General features: G+C 40.2%; 2 protein-coding genes across 2 annotated transcripts in view; one reads left to right on the forward strand and one right to left on the reverse strand.

Annotated features, from left to right (window-relative positions):
• The window catches only part of LOC136129040 (zinc finger protein 665-like), a 472691-nt gene extending 460793 nt beyond the window's left edge, over positions 1 to 11898 (forward strand). The window contains 2 exon segments of the mRNA XM_065885117.1: positions 10802 to 11860; positions 11863 to 11898. Coding sequence (XP_065741189.1) covers positions 10802 to 11860; positions 11863 to 11898 — 1095 coding nt within the window.
• Positions 11899 to 21172: 9274 nt separating this feature from the next.
• ZNF391 (zinc finger protein 391) lies at positions 21173 to 22249 on the reverse strand. Its single transcript, XM_065885137.1, has one exon. The coding sequence runs from the start codon at positions 22247 to 22249 to the stop codon at positions 21173 to 21175; it is 1077 nt and encodes a 358-aa protein (XP_065741209.1).
• Between the last annotated feature and the right edge of the window lie 527 nt (positions 22250 to 22776).

Here is a 22776-nt window from a genome sequence, read left to right on the forward strand (position 1 = left end):
TTTGTGGGGAAGATGGTAGAAAATTCTTATTCCACCATGTTGATGACATCACTTCTCCCCTTCTCAGCTCTTTGCCCCTTATATCTTTCATAAATATTCTTTTTAATTCTAACTTCCTCAGAATTAAATCAGCCCAAATGGTTTCATTTTAAGGCTTTGCCTTTTTTTTCTTTTTGGGATTTTTCACAATTGTATTGTTAGGATTAACTTTCATGAGCCTCTGTCCCTTATAGTCAAGGTAATAGTTGTAACACTTACTGAGCATTTACTATTGCCAGGCACTTAGTTGGTTTCTATAGCTGTTACTGTTGTTGGTTTTGTTGGTTTCTGTTACTTGGAATCAAAATCATCTTACCTAAGACATTTCTCTTTATTCTATTTTCCTAAAGTCTTGGGTACATATCTGCCTATGTACAACATTTCCTCAACTTTCCTCCAACTAACATCTTCATTTTCTTCTCAAGATTTCTTTTACAAGACAGTTTTCCATTACTGGTCAAATTAAGTCTGGAATAATAGTTCCTTTTATTGCTTCCTCTACTTTCTGAGAATCGGACTTTCCCGTCAACCATTACTCTGAATAGACTTCCCCAAGAGCAAAGTTTGTTTCTGTTTTGTTTATTGATGTGTAAGTTACTACATTAAGTGCACAGATCTTAAGTGTACCAGTTGGTTAATTTTTATATATTATATGCCAGTGTAACCACTACCCACACTAAGATATGGAATGTTTCTAATGCCCCAGAGGTCTCTCTTGTGTGCCTGCTCAGTCAGTAACCCTCCAGAGGTAACCACTAGTCTAAGTTTTTGTACTTAATATACAGGCACACCTCAGAGATATTGTGGGTTCAGTTCCAACCACTGCAGTAAATCAGATATTGAAATAAACTGAATCTCATGAACTTCTTGGTTTCCCAGCGCATATAAAAGTTATGTTTACACTATTCTGTAGTCTATTAATTGTGCAATAGTACTATGTGTAAAAAAAAAGTATTTACCTTAATCTAAAACTATATATTATTGCTAAAAAATGCTAAACATCTTCTGAGCCTTCAGCAGTTTATAGTAGTAGCATCAAAAATTACTGATCATAGATCACCATTACAAATATAGTAATAATAAAAAGTTTGAAATATTGTGAGAATTACCGAAATGTGACACAGAGACATGAAGTGAGCAAATGCTGTTGGAAAAATGGTGCTGATAGCCTTGCTCGACATAGGGTTGCCACAAGCCTTCAATTTGTAAAAAAAAACATGGTATCTGTGAAGTGCAAATAAAGTGAAGCACAATAAAACGAGGCATGCCTGTAAATGTACTCATACAGTATGCATTCTTTTCTTAAAAAATTTATTTATTTATTTTTGGCTCATTGGGTCTTCATCACTGTGCATGGGCTTTCTTTAGTTGTGGCGAGCAGAGGCTACTCTTTGTTGAGGTGCGCGGGCTTCTCATTGCGGTGGCTTCTCTTGTTGCGGCGCATGGGCGTCAGTAGTTGTGGCGTGTGGGCTCTAGAACACAGGTTCAGTAGTTGTAGCCCACGGGCTTAGTTGCTCGGCGGCATGTAGGATCTTCCAGGACCAGGGCTCGAACCCATCTCCCCTGCATTGGCAGGCGGATTCTTAACCACTGCGCCACCAGGGAAGTCCCAGTATGCATTCTTTTGTGTTTGGCTTATTTTGCTCAGTATTGTTTATGAGATACATCCCTGTTGTTAGGTAAAGCAAGAGCTCATTCTTTTACACTGTGGGATAATATTCTATTGTATGACTATATCACAGTTTATCCATTCTGCTGAAAGACATTTGGATTGTTTCTAATCTGGGCATATTATAAATAAACCTGCTGTGAACAGTCTTGTACAAGCCTTTTGGTGGACATAACCCCTCATTTCTCTGGATATATGCGCAGGAGTGGGATTGCTGAGTCATAGGGCAGGTGTACGTATAGCTTTGGTATATACTGCCAAACAGTTTTTCTAAATGATTGGTAAATGTTTACTTCCACAGCAATGTACAAAAGTTCTAATCTCTCTGTATTCTTGCCAGTAGTTAGTATTGACCATGTGTATTTAAGTTTAGACACTGTGGTAGGTAGGTAATATAGATAAGTATATGTCGGTGTGATATGTAATTTATACTAATAGCAACGTTTCAAAGGGCATGGGAAGACTTTTGGAAAGTAATCTGATTATTAATTCATATTTTATATGTAGCAGAGAAGGCAGCAGAAATATTTTGCTTCACTTAATGAGGAATGTAGATTGAGTTGTATGATCCATGTGACTGTAAGTATCTAGGGGCAAAACTGTGAATCTTAAAGTAATGCTTTAATTCCTAAGCCTACCCATGAGAGTACGAGGGTCCTAGTCAGCAGTTACGTTGGGTTTTTTTTTTGGATTTTGAGAAGGAAATGGCTTCTCAAATGGCAGAAATAGTTCCTGCTGTTTTCATATAGAAAAATAAGTGGATTTTGTGGATTGCTGGGAACAGCTAACTCGGACAGGATTCATTGTGGTTTCTTTTTCCTCCCCTAGATCTGTCTTCTCCAGAGTCTGCCCTTCTCCAAGGGGGACATACTTCACTCCCATCAGCTAGTTTTCAGGTAAGTTGGGATTTCCTCAAATGTCATTTCAGTCGTTAGAGTGGGATTGTGTATTCTTTTGCTGTGGGTTATGTTTAGCTGAAAACCAATGTTGGCAGTTCATTCTGGGCTCCCATCTGCCAACCACTTTTTTCTTAGCTCTGCCTCTCCAGCTTAACTAATATATTCACCACTTAACTTCTTGCTTACGTCTTGCCATGTGCCACTGATGAGAGAGCAGAAGTACAAAACTTGATACTTTACCTGAATAGACCAAATAACTGCTAAATATTAAAAAGGTGAAATGAGTACCATGGAAAACAGAGACTCAACAAAAATGTATGTGGTCTGGAGGGATTAGGAGAGTTTCTGCAGTTCTTGCTTCTTTCCTCTGTAGCTCTCTTCCCTACAGTACTCTATGTGAACTCTAGTCGCCTTGACTTCCCCAAACTCTCAGCATTACCTCTTCAGTTCAAGGAGTCTGCTGGGTCCCTCCTGGGTTCCCCTTCCCTGCACCCCTGCCTGGATACTCTCAAGGTAGTAAGCTGGAGCAGTTGTAGGGCTCACTTCATTTGTTTACTGATTCTTGGGGATCACTGTTCTTTGTTATCTGAGATTCAGTGCCTTGGAAACTGTTGTTTCATATGTTTTGTCTGGAATTTGTTGGTTATTTTAATGCAGGAGGGTAAATTCAGTCCTTATTAATTCCATCTTGGCCACAGCTTGATCCTTTTGAGGTTTGGTTTTGAACTGTAAGCTTTGTTAGGGCTGACCTAGTGTAGCCTTATTCTAGGACTGTGTCATGGGGTCTGTGACTACACTTTAGTTCAGTGATTTGCTAGGATGACCCACCCAACCCAGCAGCATAACTCAGGGATAGGGATCATTACAACAAAGGATACAAAACACATAGAAGGAAAAAGATATTTATAAGAATCCAAAGAAATCAGGTGCAGGCTTCCATGTCCTCCTTGTGTGATGATCACACAGATGTACTTTCTTTAGAGCTGTTGTCCATAGAGACAGAGAAATGTCTCTATCCAGGGAAGTCTTCTTGAGTCTCACAGTCCAGAGTTTTTAAAGGGAGCTGATCACAGACATCAGCGTGTACTTGCTGTTGACCAGCCATGGTGCAGACCTCAAACTAGGCACCACATGTCCATCGTAAATCTTCATGTATACTTTAAACAATGCTGACAGTCTGGTACATCCTGTCCCAGTGCTCCAGGCACACAATAACATCGTCAATCGGTGACTATATAAACATTAGTTTTCAGAGCTTGTTTAAGGTTCAGAAACATGGATCCAAGTGTCCCTGGAGATTAGCAAGGATTGGGCAAGCCGAACTTGCTGCTTTAACTCTTTCCTCACAGGCTAAACTTGTGCTGCTCCTAAAGCGCGCTGGAACTGTTTGTGGGAACTGATTGTGTGTATGTCTTCTTAACTCTGGGTTCAGTTATGTCACATTGGTAACTTGATATGGCCTGTGGAGATAGTATTTACACCAGAGTTTTGGAGCTCCTCCTCTTTGTATCTCCCTTCTCTCTAGTACCTACCCTGCAAATTCCCTGCCTCTGTAGTCCTGAGCTGCCACCTTTGTTTCCTTAGTTCAGTGAGACCACTGTGTCTTGCTCAGTTTCTGCCTCCAGGCAGGAAACTGAAGGGTCTGTGGGGCTCACGTGATTGTCTCCCTTCTCTCAGGGATCACAGTTCTGTTCTGTCTGCTGTTCAAAAATACAAAAGCACTTGTTTCAGTTATATTGTTGAGTTTTACAGTTGTCTACTCTGGGAGAGCTAGTCCAGTAGCTCTGTCGTGGTTAGAAGTAGAAGTCCCAATAATTTATTTATCTATTTTGAAACAAAATTAACTCACTTGCCCAGTTTCAAATACATAATAAATAAAGAAAAAGTAGGAAGTTCCCCTGCATTGCCTCAAGAGTCCCACTAAACAGTCGCACTGATAATATTCGGTAGTGTATTCTTTTAGCTTTTTCTCTGCATTTACATACAAACTTTCCTATTCATAAAAATAAAAATGGGGTAATACCATGTATGCTATTTTTAATATGATATATATTTCCTAATCAGTACATATAGAGACACTTTATTTTTTAAATGTCTACATAAGCTGCTTTAGTATGGATGTACCATGAATTCTTTAACCACTATCCTATTAATAGACATTTAAGTTTGCTTTTTTTTTTCCCCTCACAATGTTGCAAGGAAATTTTTACATATGTCTTTGCACCCTGAGGTGTTTCTAAAGAATAAATTCCTACAAGCTGTAAATCTGGATTGAATGATATATGTATTTAAAGGTTTGATAGATCCTGGCAGAGTGCCCCCTGATAGATTGCATTAGGGCCCTGTTCCTGCCGTAATACACATGAGCACTTTAAGCAGTGTTCACTAATCTGGTATCTCATTGTTTTATTATGTTTTTCTTGGAGTGGAGCATCTTTCCATGGTTTGTTAACAATGGTTTGGGTGAATTGCCTGTTTGGGTTGTCGGCCTTTTTTGGTTATTGTTGTAGGTTGTTCATCTTTTCTGCTAATTAGTTGTAGCAACTCAGAATATTGCATTTTATTTATGGTTTTCTACAGAAGTTTTACATTTTTATGTGGTTTTATGTGTCAGTCTCTCTGTCTTAAAATTTTTGCCTTCCACATATCAAGCTTATAAAACTATTTTTCTGTCTTTTATTCTATTTTATTTTTGCTCTTTCTTTAAAATTCAGTCTCTAATCCAGCAGATATTTTTGTGTATGCTGTGAAGTAGGGAACTCACCTTAATTTCTTTTCTCAAATAGACAGTCATTTGTTATGGCACCATTTAGTGAATAATCCAGCTTTTTAAAACTAATTTGAAAGTTGCTTAATCCCATTTAGTTCTTATAAACATGGCTATATTTTGGGTTTCTCATTGAGTTTTATTCCATACTAGACCATTCTGTTCTAATTTATCTTTTCTTTCGGTATATTTTGGTATATTACTTGGTATATTTTGAAATGTGGTAGGGTAAGTCTCCTCCTCAAATTCTTTCAAAAACATTTTTGTTTTTGCACTTACAGGTAGTAAAACATATTATTGATGTTAATAGGTATACTCTTAATACTTGATATATCTTGGAACACGGAGATCATGATGATTATGAAGGTCAATAACAACAACAGTGGCCAACATTAACTGAGCACTTGTTATATTCTAGACCTTAAATTAAGCATTTAATATTGAACATTGCTTATTTAATTCTTGCAATAATCCTATGAGTCAGGTTTTGTTTTTATATTCATTTTACGAAGGAGGAAATATCAAAATCATTTTTCAGATAGCCCAGAGCTTGCCTTGCTTCTGTCAGTATTGCTAACTTTACCCCTTTCTGAGGTAAATCCTTTATGGCTAAGCAGAAATATGTTTGGTATTTCAGGAATCAGTGACCTTCAAGGATGTGATAGTGGACTTCACCCAGGAAGAATGGAAACAGCTGGATCCTGTACAGAGAGATTTATTCAGGGATGTGACACTGGAAAATTATACACATCTGGTCTCTATAGGTAAGGATGACTTCTCTGCGTTAATATCTGGGGGTGCGTAGGAGGAGGGTGCTCTTGTGCTTAGGTGAGTTTTGCCATTAAGGAACCAAAGATTCCTAAACTTTGAAAGGTCTTGAAAAGGTTTCTACTCTCTAGCAACTAGAAGGACAAACTAATAATTTTTCTGAACCCAGATCAGTTCCCAAGTTATACCACATCTGGGAATGTATAACATGGAAGCTATATGTGCTTTATACGCTTTACTCCATCTGATTTGTCCATGTATCCTTTCCTCTAAAGACAAAGTGATGAGACTGAACTCTGACACAGCACTTTTCTCTCAGTGCAGACAGGTAACTTTTTTTACCCCTATGAGCAGGACTCCAAGTTTCCAAACCTGATGTGATTTCCCAGTTAGAGCAAGGGACAGAGCCATGGATTGTGGAGCCCAGCATTCCAGTAGGTGCCCTTGGAGGTAAGTAATGGATACCCGGCAGATGAGTGTTATTGACACTAACCACCAGCCTGATGAGAGGATTTTACGTCTGAAATGTAGATGTACTTCTCTTTAAAGTGGCTCCTGTGGAGAATGGGAAGGCATCTGGACTCTCTTTTTTTTTTTGTGGTACGCGGGCCTCTCACTGTTGTGGCCTCTCCCGTTGTGGAGCACAGGTTCTGGACGCGCAGGCCCAGCGGCCATGGCTCACGGGCCCAGACACTCCGCGGCATGTGGGATCCTCCCGGACCGGGACACGAACCCGTGTCCCCTGCATCGGCAGGCAGACTCTCAACCACTGCACCACCAGGGAAGCCCTGGACTCTCTTGTGCTTTGTCAAAACAGTAAATGTCTCAACATGTATTCTATTTTTGTACTCCTTTCAAAGGAGTTATTATCCTTCTTGCTTTATTCTAAAGGCAACTTCTTGACATGGAATCTGGATTCCTCCTTTCCCAACCTCCTTTGGGGCCCTGGTCTCATAATTATTACCCCACTTTTCACCCTTACAGTTTTCTTTTTGGATCTACAGCCTCCAGCCCCAGTACCTTCAAACAGAAATAGGTAACCTAAATTCCAAATACTTCCACTCAACACTGTTAATCTTTCTGGCCACCATCCAATCTGCCCTCTTGCTTTCCCAACCAAACTGTGCAAAAGTGAGTTCCATACCTGTAGCCGTCATTTCTTCATCACCTGTTCCTCTCTTAATCTCACTGTGTAGCTTCCACATATCAAGTATATAATCAGGACATAGAGTTACAGTACTCTACTCTATCACTTATTGGACTGCCCTTGAAATTTTGAATAACTTTCTTGTAAACCATCAATTCCCAAACTGCACAGAGAGACTTCTTCAAAGATCTGACCCTGAAACAATGTACAAACTTAGTCACTCTAGGTAAGGAATATCTCCAGATTTAATGAGGTAGGAGTAGGGGGTCCTTTTTATGGGGAGAAACAATGCATGCCATGTTCAAATTTAGCAAGTACTGGATTAGCTAAAATTTAGCAGGTTTCTTACTGGAGGACCACTCAGAAATTTTTTTTTTTTAATTGTAGTTGGGAATTATGAATTTCCAACAGAGTGCATAGAATGTAACATTTCTCTCCCCCATCCTCCTAACCGTGATTCCGTTTTTTTTTAATATTGCACCTTTAAAATCTTTCTTTTAAAAGATGGTTTCATGGGACTGCCCTTGCAGTCCAGTGGTTAAAACTACTCCCTTCCAATGCAGGGGGGGTGTGGATTTGATCCCTGGTCAGGGAACTAAGATCCCACGTGCTGTGCGGTGCATCCAAAAAAAAAAAAGATGGTTTCATGGAACACAATTTAGAAAACTAATTTTTAAAAAATAAGAACTTTATTAACTTGTGCTTATAGTTTGTTAACTTTTGGAAAGTTACACTGAGGTGGCCACTGGCCCTGGGCCTTGTCTGCGTCATTTTCCTATCCTCTTCTTTAGGCTGTCTTGGTGACTTGGCCCCTTGTATTCTGATATATATTCTGTCTTACTGGTCTATGTTGTTCTTTTACAACCTGGATGTCAGCACCTTCTATTATCTCTCCATGCACATGGGTGTCTGAATATCGTGGTCAGTGCCCTTCGACTTTGCATATAGTAGTGAGAATTGCTTCCTGCAGTAGGAATGGTGCTGTTCAGTCTGGCCTTCTGGAATTTTCTCCAATCCTTCATTCATTACCCCACCTCTGATATTCTGGTAACTCTTTTGGTTAGTACGTGGACAATATGACAATGTGTATGATATTGGTCACAGTCTGTTGCATGTTTATTGCTTTCAACTGGAACTCCAACTTGAGCTAGAGATCAGTCACTCCCACACTCTTTTTGCCTTTAACAGCATCCGACTCCATGGTCTCCATATCCTTTTCCCTGTGAAGTACTTCCCAGGAGCTATTTTTTATGGCTATCTGCTGTACAAGTATATCCTTAGTGTCATTTTTGTTGATGAAAACATATCCATTTCTTATACTGATTGGCTGTTCCCCAAAACTTGTGTTACATTAATCGTCTTGTCCCTGCTGGAGAAGCACTGCTGTTGTGAGGCTGCCTGCACTTCTGCATGCTGATGCATGCTGTACCATTTCCCATGGTACCAGGTATGGAGAGGATGGTAGGCAGCTCTAGGTCCCTGCCCTGCTTCTTATGTTTGCAGTGATAATGGTGGTGACAATGACTGGGCTGGCAGCACAGGAGATTCAGGGTTTTCTGGGGGTCTGCTGTACCTTCCCGTTACCAGTGGAACCAAAGAAATGCTGTTTTATTTTATTTTATTTTTAATTAATAAAGTTGGCTGCGTTGGGTCTCCACTGCTGCACACGGGCTTTCTCTAGTTGCGGCGAGTGGGTGCTACTCTTCGTTGTGGTGCACAGGCTTCTCATTGAGATGGCTTCTCTTGTTGTGGAGCACAGGTTCTAGGCACGTGGGCTTCAGTAGTTGTGGCACACGGGCTCAGTAGTTGTGGCTCATGGGCTCTAGAGCACAGGCTCAGTAGTTGTGGCACGTGGGCTCAGTAGTTGTGGTTCATGGGCTTAGTTGCTTCATGGCATGTGGGATCTTCCCAGACCAGGGCTAGAACCCGTGTCCCCTGCATTGGCAGGCGGATTCTTAACCACTGCGCCACCAGGGAAGTCCAAGAAATGCTGTTTTAAACACAGCCTTTTTTCTTTACTGAATCTGCCAGCGTTGACTACCCTGTCATCTTTCTTGTCTTGGCAAAAGACAAACTATCCCAGAGTAGACAGTAGAGTAGTGTAACTCTATGTCCTGATTATGTACTTTTCTGGTTCTTTGTTCTTTTTTTTTTTTTTTTCTGAATCTGCCAGCATTGACTACCCTGTCATCTTTCTTGTCTTGGCAAAAGACAAACTATCCCAGAGTAGACAGTAGAGTACTGTAACTCTATGTCCTGATTATATACTTTTCTGGTTCTCGTTTTCTTTTTAACAACTTCAGTTCTGTGTTTCTTATATTCTTTTGTTTGCTTGCTGAAAAACTGCTTTCTTTCATTAGTATATTTTATTCATCCCATTACCCTAAACATCCTCAAGGATCTTCCTCCATTGCTGCTTTTTTTTCACATACATTCTTATGGCTTTAGCTGTTCTTTTCCTTCTTCTTTTGAGCTGATATTTTCTGTCCTATATTTGAACATTTTAGTTATCCTGCTACTTTTGGCATCTTCCACCCCCACAAACACCATTATAGTCTAGTCTTCCATTTCTCTTCCTAATTCTCAAAATGCCTAGTGTTGAACTCGGTATCTTCCTCCACCTAAATTACTTCCTCTACTATTTACAACTTTCTCATTTCTAGCAGTGATATGACTATTTTGTCCGTTTTCTAGGCTAAAAATCATGGAGCCATAGTCATGTCTTGTGTTTATCCTGTCTTGAAATCATGGTTCTTAGACTTTTTGTTGCTGTTCACTGGCAAGGGATCCCAGTTCAGACTGCCTCCTTTAGATTCAGTCCATCTCTGTCTCCTCTTATCTATCTCTGTGGTCACTTTCTAAATTTACTATCAACTTAAATGGAGTTCCCTTACTGGTTCTTAGAGATTATCTATGAAGTTGAATTAGACATTTTCTTGCTACTCTCATATTTTATTTCTCGTTCTCCTTAGCTCTTTCCAAATTTCTCCCCAAATAATAGGGCTGTGTTTGAAAATCCTCAGAATTTGCTGAGGGCTTTATTTTTAGTTTCATTAGGTCATTCCCACAATAACACTTTTGTTGTTGTGTTTGGTTTTTTTCCCTCAATTCAGAGAATACTGACATTTTCTCTTTCAGACTGGGAGACAAGACCAGAAAATAGCGTATCAGTCTCAGAGCTGGACATTTCTGAAGAAGAGCCATCTCCAGAGGCAATAGTAGAAAAGCACAAAAGGGATGATCCTTGGGGTTCCAATGTCTTAGAAACTGGGAAATCTGAAGGCAGTCCAGAGAGGCAACAGGCAAATGAACAGGCCCTGCCAAGGGAAATAAAAATAACTGACAAGACAGTACCTACTTTGAAGAGAGACCATGTAAATAATGACTTTGAAAAAAGCATCAATGTGAGTTCAGACCTTTTAACACAAAAAGAAGTATCTCCAGAAGAGACCTCTACCAAAACAAGCGTCAAACAGAATTTAAAGCCGGTTAAAAAAGAGAAATCTTGTAAGTGCAATGAATGTGGGAAAGCTTTTAGTTATTGTTCAGCTCTTATTCGCCATCAGAGAACACATACTGGAGAGAAACCCTACAAATGTAATGAATGTGAAAAAGCCTTCAGCCGGAGTGAAAACCTTATAAACCATCAAAGAATTCATACTGGAGATAAACCATATAAATGTGATCAGTGTGGAAAAGGCTTCATTGAGGGTCCTTCTCTTACTCAACATCAAAGAATTCACACTGGAGAGAAACCCTATAAGTGTGATGAATGTGGGAAAGCCTTTAGTCAGAGGACCCATCTTGTTCAGCATCAGAGAATTCACACTGGTGAGAAACCATATACATGTAATGAGTGTGGAAAAGCCTTTAGCCAGAGAGGCCACTTTATGGAACATCAGAAAATTCATACAGGAGAAAAACCTTTTAAATGTGACGAATGTGATAAAACCTTTACCAGGAGCACACACCTTACTCAACATCAAAAAATTCATACTGGAGAGAAAACCTATAAATGTAATGAATGTGGGAAGGCTTTCAATGGACCCTCAACATTTATACGTCATCATATGATTCATACTGGTGAAAAACCATATGAATGCAATGAATGTGGGAAAGCCTTCAGTCAGCACTCAAACCTCACTCAACATCAGAAAACACATACTGGGGAGAAACCTTATGATTGTGCTGAATGTGGGAAATCCTTTAGTTACTGGTCATCCCTTGCTCAACATCTAAAAATTCATACTGGAGAAAAACCTTACAAATGCAATGAATGTGGAAAGGCCTTCAGTTATTGCTCATCCCTTACTCAGCATCGGAGAATTCACACCAGAGAAAAGCCCTTTGAATGCAATGAGTGTGGAAAGGCTTTCAGTTATCTCTCAAACCTTAATCAACATCAGAAGACTCATACCCAAGAGAAAGCTTATGAATGTAAGGAATGTGGGAAAGCCTTTATTCGGAGTTCATCTCTTGCTAAACATGAAAGAATTCATACTGGTGAGAAACCCTATCAGTGTCACGAATGTGGGAAAACCTTCAGTTATGGCTCATCCCTTATTCAGCATAGGAAAATACATACTGGAGAAAGACCTTACAAGTGTAATGAATGTGGGCGAGCCTTCAACCAGAACATACACCTTACGCAACATAAGAGAATTCACACAGGAGCAAAGCCTTATGAGTGTGCCAAGTGTGGCAAAGCCTTTCGACATTGTTCATCTCTGGCTCAACATCAAAAAACTCACACAGAAGAAAAACCCTACCAGTGTAATAAGTGTGAAAAGGCCTTTAGCCAGAGCTCCCATCTGGCTCAGCATCAACGAATTCACACTGGAGAGAAACCCTATAAATGTAATGAATGTGACAAATCCTTTAGCCGGAGCACTCATCTGACTGAACATCAGAATACTCATACTGGAGAGAAGCCTTACAACTGTAATGAATGCAGGAAGACTTTCAGCCAGAGCACTTACCTCATTCAGCATCAGAGAATTCATTCAGGAGAGAAGCCCTTTGGATGTAATGATTGTGGAAAAGCCTTCAGATATCGTTCTGCTCTCAACAAACATCAGAGACTGCACCCTGGCATATGACTCTTCTAGGAACATCATAAACATAGCAGATGCATTTACTCTAGTTTGTCCTTTCAAGTACAGAAGAATCAGGGTGGATTGAGAAACTGCAAAAATATTTTTATTTTTCACCGTCATGCTGTGGAATGGAAAGTACATTGGGCTGAAGTAAGCCAATTACGTTGTTAAGCACCTTTGTGACATTGGCAAATTCAGCCATTTTAAGCTTCAGTTTCCTCTGTGAAATGAGGGATTTGGAGTAGGTCATTTCAAAGGTCGTTTGGAGTTTTATATTCGGTTTTGTATATTCACAATATATTCTTGAATAGGATTATTGTACATCAACATTTTGCTATGTTGCATCTAGAATGTATGTATTTATGCATGTTTTGCCAATAGAAAGCATTTATGTTTCAGTAACTAGACTGGAGATCTATCATGCTCCTGTTCGAACACATTTAAGTTCTTTAAGTAACCGATTCCTAATAAAAAGAATTGTAAAGTACCCTCAAATTAATAATTCAGTAATATATAATGGCTTAAGTCAGTACAAGTATTAAACCTTCCTACTATTTTCTCTCCTAGTATGTTTTAACATTCTAGAAGTTTATCACAACTACATAGATCCTCTACTACAGCTTAAACCTGTGTTATTTAACCCCAGTTACATAGTGGAATCACTTGAGGAACTTTATAAAATTCTGTTGCCAAGACCCTACCCCCAGTGACTGATTGGCCTAGGGAGTGGGATCCTGGCTTCAGTGTCTTTTTTTAAACTCCTAATGTGTACCCTGGAAAGAACAACTGGATTAGATTTCAGTACTCATTTCCTTCATAGCTTCTTGTGACTCCTCCTAGAAGCTCACAGATTAGCTCTTCAGTACACATAATGTACTGAAGGGGATGTACACATAATGTAATTTTGACTGTTACCTTGTTTTGTAAATTGGTTTCTCATGAACTTTGAGAGGTAAGGTCAAATTTGTTTCCTTACCAAAGTACAGAAATTAAACGGCTGTATAAAATAATGGTCATTTTACTTGCTTTTCCTTGGCCACCTGATATCACAAGCAGATGACAGTGTGAGTGACACTTCTGAAGATGGGCAGCCCACGGCCTGCATGGCCATTTGTGGCAACCCTGGTCAAGATAACATTTGAGCCAGAAATAAATATGGGTCTAGCCATAAAGAGATGGGCCCTTATATTTTCTCTAGATACAGTCTAATTATCAGGTCTGCTCTTTTAAGAGTAACTGACAATTTCCTAGCCTGGCCTTGAGAATAGGAGCTCTGAGAACAGGAGGTAGCACAGAAGTTGATCATTATTTATATAAAAGGAGTTCAAGACTCTTCCCACAAAGGAGGTTTGGGGGAGTGCGTGCTGCAGCTTTCTTCAAATGAAAAAATAAATTCAGTCATTTTTGCTTATATAAATGCCAGTGACCTGCATCAGAATTTTGTCACCTCCTTAAAGAAGATGCCAGACAGTGAAGAACAGAGTTCAGGAGATAAAGTAGCCATTTAAATCTCAGGAATTTTTTCTGTCGTAGTTTTGAAATATCTATGAAGAAATGTCATCTTGGTATTTTTTAATTTCTCAAGGCTTCCATTATGTAGGAATTTTATTTATCCCATAGCAGAGAGGTGGACACTAGCAGAGAGGAATGGATCTCAGGTTATAGGATATGCTTTGGTTGGAATCTGAGCCACTCCCACAGTATAAGGAAAAGAAGTTTCTATATCCACGTGAAGCGTCCTCCTGTTTCAAAGGAGATCCCAAACTAGAGAACATCAGAGTCTGCCTGAAATGGACAAAAAGACTCTTGTCCTTTTGCCACTATGATTCCTATATGAGGGAACAGCATTTATTTGGGAATTTGTCATTAACCAAGGAAGATCCTGCTTTGTTCCATTAATTTGATCTATTCATAGATACCGTCAGATCAAATGCAGAGCACCGAGAATGTGTGATCACTATCTGGGGGTTGCTTGGTAGTTCCGAGTTCCTTACCAGGACCTCCTGTTTTAAGATAACTCATGCAAGTGGTTACTATAGGGCCTGGCCAGCACGAGCGGTTTCGGTCAGTGGTTCCCCTAACAATATAAGAGGAAAGTCAAAGAAGTTTACCTCTCTCTGGATTTGTTTACATCTCAAGAGGATGGTGTGGAGAGGGGAGGGAAAGGGGGACTGATATGAATGACCTCACAGTGTGATGGAACCTGTATTCTAGACCCTGTCTTGGACACACCTCTGCCTCAGATGGGCTCAGACAGGTGCTTGGGCCATGGATGAACTCACCCTTGCACAGGGGCATTCATCTCGATCTTGGACTACTGAGAAAGCATGAAGGCTCAAGGTCCAGGTCCAAAATATGTATCATTACTGAGGCCTCTGAGCAATGTAGTTCTGAGCAGATTACTTTGGGGCCAGGAGAAATCTGGAACCACAGTTCTGGGAGGCTAATGGCCCAGCATTGCCCAAGAAGACCAGGAAACAAGGAGTGGGTCTATTGGTGAAGGACAGTATTTTCAGGGGCCACTTTTTATTTGGTCCATATTTTTCTTCACTCCACCTCTAGGCAGAGTCCCAGGCAGAAACTAAGGGCCATACTCAAGCAGTTTAATTGAAGAAAATTTAGCCAAGAGAGGGAACCAGCAAAGGACAGTGGAACACTAGCGTCTAACAATTGCAGGAAAGCATTACCACCCCTGAGCCTGAAAGACCAAGAGCAAAAGAAGAATGTATTCATTTCCTATGGCTGCTATAATGAATTACCACAAACTTGGTGCCTTAAAACAACAGATTTCTTTTCACAGTTCTGGAATCCAGAAGTCTGAAATCAGTTTCACTAGGCCAAACTCAAGGTGTTGGCTGGTTCACACTCCTTCTGGAAGTTCTAGGGGAGAATTAGCTTGGTGGCTAAAGCAGTATGTGAATTTAATGAGGATGTTTTTAAATAGGAGAGACATACTAGACTTGTTTAAAGTGATAATGAAATGAGTCACTAGAAAAGGAGAGATTGAAAAGTGGAAACAGTGTGAGAGCAAAGTCCTAAAGGAGAAAGAAATGGTGTCTCTGACAATGTTGGGATGGATAAAAGCTAAGTGGTGGGCGTAGAAAGTGTGAAGGACAGGTTGTGCGTGGGGAGCAGATGGCAGGCACCTTGTAAAAGCAGAGGCGGAGGAGGACTTCTGGAACAGGAATTAAAAAGGGAAGGATAAGATTCACCGGTGGGAGAGGAAAAGCACGGGCAGCAGATGCTGCATTACCCACAAGCGCGGGGATTCCTGCCTGCCAAGACCCCAGGGTTCCAGATAAAAGGCAGAATGTTTGCTGGATGACTCATCCACGTGGACATTAATTGATTCAACAAATGTTTACTGAGCAGTTACTCTGTCATGATGTCACTCAGAATGAAATGAGACGTGAAATACAGCAGAAAACTATAAGCCAGATGCCAAAGTCATGTACATAGGAGATCAGGAGGAGACTAAGATGCAGGAGAGCATGAAGGTAAAAGGAGCGCTCTGTAAAGAGTTGAGACTTACTTTAGTTTCAGAGGTACTGTGAAAAAACTAGTCAGAAGATGGGTCCCAGGAAAAGGAATCAGTCAGCATCACAGAGATGACAATGGAAGTGAAAATTCTTCATTTGGGCAGTGGTCAAAGGATGACTTGAACATGAGGTTGGAAGGAATTAGCTGGCCACACTGCTCCAAGAGGAATGCTGGTATACATTTAAAAAAAATTATTACAGAAAATTTCAAATAGACACAAAATAGAAAAGTGAACTTCAGTGTATTCTTCACCCAGATTAAACAATAATCAACATTTGCCAGTCTTGTTTAGCAATCCCTCCCTGACTCCCCTTTTATTTATTCCTGGAATACTTTAAAGTTAGACCCAGACATCATTTGTCTCGTCAGTATGTATCTTTTAGCCAGTAGGACTTTTTCTTCCTTTTAAACATAACCATAATATCATTATCACAACTAATAAAATTAACAGTAATTTTTTTTTTAACAGTAATTTTTAAAGTTGTTTTGACAACAGCAAACTGAAGCATTTGTTAGGGGTTCTAAATAAAATCACTGGTGTTTAGGAAGCCTGAAAAGAAATGCTTATACAGGGACAGGATTAGTTCTTTGACAGTACCATTAAAAATTATTTTGGAAAATATTAACATGGGGAAATTTCAAGATGAATGTATATAGTAAATCCTTTGTTACGTACAAACTATAACTTTTTGTTATGTATAAACGTGTACACACAATCCATATCTAGCATATGCAGATACACAGATAGAAGAAGAAGAAAAAAAGTCTGAAAGAACATTTACTAATATGTCCAGGGATTATCTGAGTGATGGGACCAGTGTTTATTTTTTGCTTTTCATCCCTTTATGCTTTTCAGCGTGTGTGCCTGTGTGTGTGTGTGTGTGTGTGTGTGTGTGTGTCAGGGTGAGGGGTTGGGCGGCAGGGAGAATGTTGAGGAAGGATCGTGGCCTCTTTAACGGAGCTGAATTAATATTTAGCGAAGAAAGTGACTCATCTTCAATCTCACAGTCCACAAATCAGAAAAGCGGATTAATACATAGTAGGCACGGAAAACACATGTTAAATGAATAAAATCTAACGGAAAAGGGTGGAAGCTTCACTCTGATTTATCAATTTTTTAGAAAAAGAAGTGTCAGAGATTCAGGCTAGGAGACCATCCAGAAACGAGGCCCAGTGGTATCGCCACATCACGTTGCGTGGCACCGCCCACCCCGACAGCCTTTGAATCTTCAGCAGAAAGTCGATGACGTCACATAAGGTTTTCAGTGAGGATGGGAATTGGTCCTAAGACTTCTGGGAAATGGAGTCTGGGCGCTGTGACGACTGCGAGTCTCCGAGGTTTCTGGGAATTGTAGTTCTCAGATGGAGGATCAGCTCTGGCCGATCTTGCTTCAGAGCGCCCCCGGGGAAGCGGGAAGATGGCGTCTGGGGTGGTCGCGGGGCCCCATCCGGTGGTTCTAGGAGTGGCCATCGCAGCCTTGATGAGGGGAACTGGAGCACACAACGATCACCATAAAATTCCGGGAGCACAGCCAAAGCGCAGAGCTCTGAGGCTCTTACCCCCGCGGTGGTCTTCGCACTCACGTGCCTCCTTCCCTACCCGGGTTCCCGAGGAATGGCCTAGGCGTCCGGACGTGCGAGGACAAGGACGGCAGCTGGCCTCCGCTGGAGCCACCTGCAGGGCTCGCAGAAGAGGGCCCACGCTGAGCGCCTAGATGTGGGCTCCGTGCAAGGACGGAGATTATTTTGAAGACATTGTTCAGTGTGAGCCCAGTCACAGTGCTTTTGGCTGCATTGGAAAACCCTCTGTTTCTCCTTAGAATAAAGCTCCCCACTCCAGATTGCTCTTATCTTCTGACCCAATTTCCCCACCAGAAATCCCAAAAGTTTTTGGTTCCAAATCGACTTTAAAGATGCAAGTTAATCATATCAGGCGTTCAGCTTTTTAATGTTTTGTATTCATGGCTAACTGCTGAGTGTGTATCAGAAATTCCTCCCTCCATACCCTAGGTAGCTTACAGGAAAGTTAACAACAGCAATTAAGGAAGTGCTGGTCTCTCTTCTTCCTTGCCCGTATCTAGTCACCAGTTTCATAGGATCCTTACTTTATACTGTCACCTCATCTGACCACTGCTCTTTTCCACAATACCACTATTCTAATACTTCAGCTTCTCACCTAGTTTCTGCATGCTGTCTCTCTCATTTCCAAACCACCTTGTCTCCTCTACCAAATTAATCTTCTCCCCGAAACAAAATTTGTATTACCATGATCAAAAACCACCTGTAATTCCCTCATTGCCTAAATGATTAAATCCACACACAAGCTAGTACTCAGGGCAGCCACTGTCTAGTTATCCAATTCCAAATAAACTTTCTTATTTTTATTTCACTGAACTCCCTGCCACAGACAGTCCAGTTCATCTATTGGAACAAACAGAGCATTTTCCTACCTCTATACCTTTACTTACACAGTTCTTTCTTTCCCAGATCTTGCCAGGGCCCAGCTTAAGAGATCCAGTAGTGGGGTCAAATCCTGATCCTTGGGTAAGCTATTTAACATGTGTAAATTTCAGTTTCTTCATCCCATAATGTGGTAAGTTAAGAGACTCAAAAAGAGCTTTTCTTCTGGCACCCAGTAATTACTTGATTATCTCTACCCTCTGCTCCTTCTAACCCCACTCCACCCCAAGAAGAATCTTTATATTTGCCTTTCTGAGACTTCTACTATGAACTAAATATTTATTCACTGGAAAACATACTATATGCTAGGTGTTGTAGAGAACACATAATTTAATTTTAATTTTTTGTTATCAAGCACATTGTATAATTACATGAAGGCCAGTGGAGAAATTCATCTTAACTCTATTAGGCTTTCCTTGAAGAATGGACATTTTCTCCCCTTCCAAATACAATGTAAGCAAATGACCATCTCACTTTCATACCTGAATAACTATCTGGCATACCATAATTTGTCATGATCTTGATCTTCTAGGCATTTTCTTCTTTAATACCGATTTGTATTTTTTCAGTTTTGTATTTTATCATATCTTGTAAGCCGCCTTGAGTCATTTTTGACACACAATAGAGTTATAATAAAATAGATGACAATTGTCTGTGATGGCAGAAGAAATATCTTCTTCTTTGACTGTGATCCTAGTTTTCCATTCTGTGGAGTTACAGACCCTTTAGGGATGAAATGAAAGACTACAGGTAGGAATAGAATCATAACAATTAGCATTTATATGTCAGGTACTGTTTTCATCATTTTATATGAATAAACCCACATACTCCTTAAAACAGTCTCATGAAGTGGAAAGCCAAGAGGCCAGCATCCCAGGAGCTCTGAAGGAGTCAGTCCCAAGGCTTAATGTATATAATTCAAGGTAGGACAAAAAGGACAAAAATATTTATGAGGTAATCTCACCATTCAAAAGAGTAAAGTGACTGCATTATTAAATTAAACCCTCCTGATTTAGATTAAAACTACAATCCAGGCCTGCATTGTACTATGTATTAGATGGGGCTTCTAAGAGATTTAAGACAATTTCTAACTTCAAAAAAGTTCATGGAAAAAAGCGCATGACAGAGAACCAGAGAACAGAATAAGAAAGTATGTAATACAGGAGAATAAGGCAAACCATCACTGTAAAGGACTTCTAAGGGGGTGGTGCTGAAATTATCACAGAGGAGGCAGGACCTGACCAGGGCCTTTTATAAAGTATGCATAGATTTCTGGAGATACAGGGAGGAAAGCAGGGTATGTAAAAGGGTGCCACGGAATAGTGTGAAGCGGAGCCAAGTGTGAAGAGAAAGGGTGTCATAGAGACAAAGGACAGGGCTGCCCAGTTGTACTGGGGAGTAATGGAAAATAAGTAAATAGATCCAACTGTGCAAGGTCTTCAAGTTAAAGTACTTTGAACTTTTTCCTTGGGACAATGGGAAACTGTGGATTCTTTCTGAACCAAGTGGTAGTTTAGTCAGGCAGCTATATAAAGACAGGGAGACAAGAGCAGCAACAATGTGTTTACTCTGGTAATCTAGGCCCAAACTACTGAGGACTTGGCAGCAGCAGTAGGAATAGAGAGAAAGAAATCAATTATCAAGACATTTCAAATAAATCCTAGCAGACTGATTACCCAGGATAGATAAAGAGGAATCAGTAAGCAATAATTTTGGGGCATTTAGTGACTGCTCAGCACTGTGTGATGTTTTATAGGGATCTAAAACAAGATTTCTGTTTTCAAGAAGCTTACAATCTAATTGAATAACATGAAGTACTATAAGCCAATAAAATGAAATTATTCTGGTCCAACTCTTGCCCAAGTCACAGAGCTGATCATTGTTAATCAGAGAAGTGCTGGGAGGTAGGAAAAGTGTGGATCAGCACAGAATAATGGATCCCAGAAGCTCACGTTTTAAGGCATAGGAGTGGCCAAAAGTACCAATTCTGCAAATGTCAAGTAGGAAGAGGACTGAGAAAAAGGCACTGAGTTTGTCTTTGACAGATCAACTTAACAAGGCTGGTGAGAGTCAGAACCAGATAGTATATGTTTCTTGAAGTCTGTAAACAAAAGAAAAGTTTTTAAAATAGGACAGCAATTTTTTAAAAGATAATGGAGGAACTAAGATTTTTAGGACCTTCTTGGTAAGGATAAGATAAAATAACACTGGGATTAGTTAGGCACATTAGAACTACGGGCTATACTTTGAGGAAATTATGCTATAGCAAAAAAGGTAAGGGAGGAAGGAAGAGAAAAATTTGTCCATATAATTCGAGACTGAATTTTTTATCCCCAAACTGGTGGGAATTTTTTGTCCTAATTTGAAGCCAGCTCCTTCTCTTCTGCCACTGGAGCCAGCAAGCATGAAAATACACACACATGGGATTTCCTCTTTTAAGTGAAGGAGCTGATGTGGTTGGGAAAGAGAGGGTTCACTGGTTGTTCAGGGATCCAAGCTCCATGGAATAGATAAGGTGAGGAACTGCAAGGTGTTAGGTAGCTGTATATTCTAAGATTGGAGCCCTCCAGAATATTAGAGTGAATATGTTAGGTTTTAAAATTCATCCCCTTGTTGGATTGATCACTCATTTGAGCATTTAGTTTACAAAAAGGAAGGAAGGCTAGCTTGAAACTGGCTTAGCCCTAGCTAGTAGGAAGGAAAATTCAAACAAGTATATATGTTTCTTTTCAGCTGTGGGAGGTTATGCTGTGTGCTCTTGTGCTAACATTAAGGAAAGCACAGATACTACTCTTTAGTGTGAAGTTGCTGATGTCTGATGAGAGATGAACTCTGACTGAAGGCTTTTCCACAGTTATTGCACTTGTAAGGCTTCTCTCCGGTATGAGTTCTCTGGTGAATAATAAGGGAGGAGCTCCGACTGAAACCCTTTCCACACTCTCTACACTCGTGGGGCTTTTCTCCAGTGTGTATTCTCTGATGTTCAACAAGGGATGAGCTCCGACTGAATACCTTCCCACAGTCACTGCACTCATAGGGGTTCTCCCCAGTGTGTGTTCTCTGATGTTCAATAAGAGATGAGATCCAACTGAAAGCTTTTCCACATTCACTGCATTCATAGGGATTCTCTCCAGTGTGTATTCGTTGATGCTGAATTATGGTTGAATGGTCACTGAAGGCTTTCCCACATTCATTACATTTGTAAGGTTTTTCTTGAGTATGAGTTCGCTGATGCTGACTAAGGTTAGTGCTTCGGCTAAAGGCTTTTCCACATTCACTACATTCATATGGTTTTTCTCCAGTATGGATCCTCTGATGTAGACTAAGGTGTGTACTCCGGCTAAAAGCTTTTCCACATTCACTGCATTCATAAGGTTTCTCTCCGGTGTGAGTTCTTTGATGTTCAATAAGGTGTGTACTTCGGCTAAAAGTTTTACCACATTCATTGCATACAAAAGGCTTTTCTCCACCATGAATTCTACTGTGGACAATAAGGTCTGATTGGTAACTAAAGACTTTATCACATTCATTGCATTTACAAGGTTTCCTTTGCGGAAAGAGTTTTTGGTGTTTAATTAAGCCTGAATTATCTTTGGAGTTTTTCCTAGATATGGGGGACATAGCTCCCTTTGGAATTTTCTGCCGTGTATTAAGCTTTGAGTTTAGACTAAATTCACTGGATTCAGGGCCTCTCTCCCTAGTGAAAATTTCCTTGAGGGTCATTGACACTTTTCTGATTGCTGTTTTCTCAAAAGAAGATTTCTTCTGTGGAGGACATTTTGTCTGCCTTGATAACTGGCCCTCACTTTTACAGGCTTCTTCATTCATAGGAAGTTGGGCAGTATTCCTTCGGAGACTTTCCATTGCTGACCCTGGAAACTCTAGTTCTTCAGAAATAGCCTGATTGGTGTTGATGCTTTGGTTCAGTTCAAATATCCCTATCTGAAAGACATTTAAAGTGCAAATGTCACCTGTGTCTAGTGTGGAGAGCAAGGAAAATAAACCAACAGGAAAAAAAGACAAGTAATTTGCAATTCATGCACACTAGCAACTTTATATGGGCAGAAACTTAAAAGGGACAATGAAAGAGAAGTGAACAAGGCCAGAAGTGATAATAGAGTTTTCACAGTGGATGCACAGAGACATCAAGAAATACAGGTAGGGGCTTGGTTAAATGCTGAGCCCCCAAAATGGACATGAGCAGATATACCAATTGATGAGCAGAGAACAGGGGATTAGAAAGTAAAATGAGCTATTAGCTATTGTAGCCAATTAGTTATGGTAAATGAGAGACAGGAAAGGGATGAGAAAAGTAAAGACTCTCAAATGTAGAAAACATAACCACCACCACCCTGCCAAAATGCAAAAAGTGAGGAAGACTCTATCAAGCT

Source organism: Phocoena phocoena, chromosome 10 (assembly GCF_963924675.1).
Source record: "Phocoena phocoena chromosome 10, mPhoPho1.1, whole genome shotgun sequence".
Lineage (NCBI taxonomy): Eukaryota > Metazoa > Chordata > Mammalia > Artiodactyla > Phocoenidae > Phocoena > Phocoena phocoena.